We start from the raw sequence: 3,466 nt of genomic DNA on the forward strand, positions 1-3,466 counted from the left end.
TGGTGGCGTTTTTTTTCTTCCTTTTCATCTCCTGTGCCTGATAGAGCTTTTCGTGTTTCGTTCCTTCACCTTCGGGAAAATCACGGAGTTGCGCCCTTGCAGTTGTGCTGGCATTTTATTTTTTTTGGAACACGTGTGCCGTGCTGCCGTTCCTTCGTTTTTCTAGGCTTTGGTATCTCTCAGTAGTCTTTGGTTGTTCTTGTCTTTCCAGTCCCGCCCCTCTTCCGCCCCTTTTTTGGTGTCGTAAGCACAGTTCAGCCGCCACTGCGGTGTCAAAACAACTTCGTCGTTTCTTCCCGAACTCCATTTTCCGTTGCACCAAATGGACTCCTCGCGTCATCTCCATATGACAACGGCAGCATCAGATAACGCTGTCGGGTCTTCGCGTGGTGTCGCTGGTGGACAGACACCTTCGCAGCAGCAGCAGCCCAAGCGTTACATTCCACCCCATCTACGTAACCGTCCCCCGGCTTCGGCACCATCACCCGGTGTAGGAGGGGGCAATCAGGATTCATCGTACAATCATCCGACTTCGAGTGGCAGCAGTTACCCGGATTACCCTGGATCGCCTAACTATCCGGCACATTCCCAGCAGCAGCATGAGCATTCCGCATTTTCTCCTGGTGATGGAGGAGGTCCCGCCAGCAATGGACTAGGGAGTGGAATGGGAGGAGGGAATGGTTCTCCCGTTCCTCCGACTCAGCAACGTCGTTATGTCCCACCAGGCTCTGCAGATCGGTTCAGTTGTCTGGGTAATGACAGAGACAATAATAGCAGATATGTCCCACCCCATGCGACTGGAGGATATAATAATGCCAACAGTAATACTCATGCACACGGCGGAGGGGGCGGGCCGGCTCCATACAACTCAAGGGCTGCTGCAATGCAGCAAGGTGGAAACGGTGGAGGTCTAGGGAATTCCTCCCGTTCAATGAGAGCAAGTGCAACAGGGACAAGGTGGGATGTACGTGATGGTCGTCGTTACATACCAGAGAAAGAGAGCGCTGTCTTCAGTAGTGATAAGATTCAAAGTACGGGAATAAAATTCGATTCGTATGACAAGGTACCTGTAGAACTCAAAGGGCGTGGAGCCGACCAGATCATTCCTATTGAATCGTTCCAAACAGCGGGCATGCAAATACATCCTTTGTTATTGCAAAATGTGTCGAGAGTTAATTATTCGAAGCCAACCCCGATACAAAAGAACTCTATTCCTACAATCCTAGCTGGTCGTGATCTAATGGCTTGCGCCCAGACCGGATCAGGAAAGACAGCAGCTTTTCTGTATCCGATTATTGCCCGTATGTTGCAAGACGGTCCTCCTGCGTCTCCGGAGCAAGGTAGAGGAGGAGGGAATGTATATAGAAAACCTCCTGCCTATCCCGTCTGTTTGGTATTGTCACCTACAAGGGAATTAGCGATGCAGATCTACGAAGAAGCGAGAAAGTTTCAGTTTGGAACTGGTGTAAGGACCGTTGCTGTGTACGGCGGAAGTGATGTAAAGAAACAGCTCTCAGATCTGGATGGAGGGTGTGACATTTGTGTTGCTACACCTGGAAGACTCGTCGATCTTCTCGAACGACGAAAGGTAAGTTTTGTTTCTTCTGCACTCGTCACGCTCGACTTCTTCGTTTCTTTTTGTTCATTTCCTCTTATAGAGTGTGCTGCTGTTGCACCACAAAAAGACCGTGACTAGGCTTGTCGATATATCTTTACCGGAGAGATACAAAGTTCTGAAGCAGAAGAAGTCGGAACTGTAGACATTTGAGGCTCGCAGAAGCTTTTGTAGTATGAGGCACTGCCCTGCTTATCAGCCAGTCAGGGGGACCTTCGGAGTCTTTGCATGCGTACGGCTCTCATGCATGTCGGGCAGTTGACCAGCTTTCACCAATGGCGGTTGTATTACTACCTCGGTCCTGTTCAAATTTGGCTCTTGGGTGTGCATGTGTAGAGAGGTTCTTCGATAGTTCACTCAGTGTACTCGATGGGAGGCTATGACCTTCTGCATACAGTACAACTGGCCGTGTTCCGCCTCATTAGTGTATACATATTCATCGCATGTCTTTTGCACAGGTGTATATAGCGTCTCGTACGTGTATGAAAGACTTCACACAGAGAGGAGTACTTTCCTGCTGTTTGGTGACCTTGTGAAGCTCCTTGTCATCTTCTAGTCGGGCCGGTATACTTCTCAGGCTGGGGCTGCTTAGCTCAAAGTTCTCAAATAAAGCAACTCAGTTGTATGACTATAGTAGTAGTAATAGGTGTAGAGCTGACCTGTACATGCTTAGTAGCATTACAGGGCCTTCAGAATGGTACGTACACAGCGCGTCGTGCTAGATCTGCTTATCTTTTCTTTGAACTTTCTCACCCTGAGTTGGTTCTTTCTTCTTGTCGGCCCTGCTAATACTACACTTCACACTGAAGGTCTGTCGATTCTCATTCCAGTGAACGCCATATTAGCCAACTGGAGTGCTACTTGTCATTTGTGGCAGCAGCTTTTTCTTACATGAAATGCTCACCAACTGTCTAGATAGGAGGCGTACATCTGTATGTATCTACATGTATTTGCGTATGTGAATCTGCGAGGTTGGCACTCGTATACGTGGCTATTGATTGGTATCTCCTTGTTTTTTCCAGGTCCGTTTGGGATTGGTTCAGTTTCTTGTTCTCGATGAAGCTGATCGTATGTTAGATATGGGTTTCCTACCTCAAATCAAGCTCATTGTCGAGACTTTTGATATGCCACCCAGTCCGTCAGCCTTGCAGACAGGGTATCCTTCCTTAGGAGGTGGACCTGAAACAGCTCCGTCACGGAAACAAGGACGTCAGACTGTCATGTTCAGTGCTACGTTCCCCCGTGAAATTCAGATGTTAGCAAAAGATTTCTTGGAGGATTACATTTATCTTGCGGTAGGGAGAGTAGGAAGCACCAATGAGTTTATCAGGCAACGTCTTCAGTATGCAGACGATGATCAGAAAGTGAAACTGTTGGTGAAGTTATTACGTGAAACTGAGAAAGGCTTAACGATCATCTTTGTTGAGACGAAAAGAAAAGCTGATATGATTGAAGATTATCTTCGTGATGATCAGTTCCCCGCAGTCTCTATCCATGGTGATCGCTCCCAACAAGAACGTGAAGAAGCATTACGTTTGTTTAAGGCGGGAAGACAGCCTATCCTTGTAGCAACAGATGTCGCTGCACGTGGGTTGGATATCCCCAATGTAACACATGTTATTAACTTCGATTTACCGACAAACATCGATGACTATGTACATCGTATTGGTCGTACAGGACGTGCAGGAAATCTCGGATTGGCAACTTCTTTTGTTAATGAGAACAATAAACCTATATTACGCGATCTCCTAAATTTACTTGAGGAAGCGAAACAAGAAATACCAAGCTTCCTACCTCCCCTTGTTTTGTCATGTACGTCCTCATCATCACGGATGGGTGGCGGACGGGGTG

General features: G+C 47.5%; 1 protein-coding gene across 1 annotated transcript in view; it reads left to right on the plus strand.

Moving 5' to 3' along the window:
• The window catches only part of CSUI_008216 (dead (asp-glu-ala-asp) box polypeptide ddx3x), a 5,660-nt gene that overhangs the window by 213 nt on the left and 1,981 nt on the right, over positions 1-3,466 (plus strand). Inside the window, exons 1-2 of the mRNA XM_068068351.1 lie at positions 1-1,588; positions 2,638-3,466. The exon at positions 1-1,588 is cut by the window's left edge and continues 213 nt beyond it; the exon at positions 2,638-3,466 is cut by the window's right edge and continues 1,981 nt beyond it. Of these exons, the coding sequence (XP_067919675.1) occupies positions 323-1,588; positions 2,638-3,466 (2,095 nt within the window). The 5' untranslated portion in view covers positions 1-322. The remainder of the gene's footprint in view (positions 1,589-2,637) is intronic.

Source organism: Cystoisospora suis (assembly GCF_002600585.1).
Source record: "Cystoisospora suis strain Wien I chromosome Unknown contig_4543, whole genome shotgun sequence".
NCBI lineage: Eukaryota > Apicomplexa > Conoidasida > Eucoccidiorida > Sarcocystidae > Cystoisospora > Cystoisospora suis.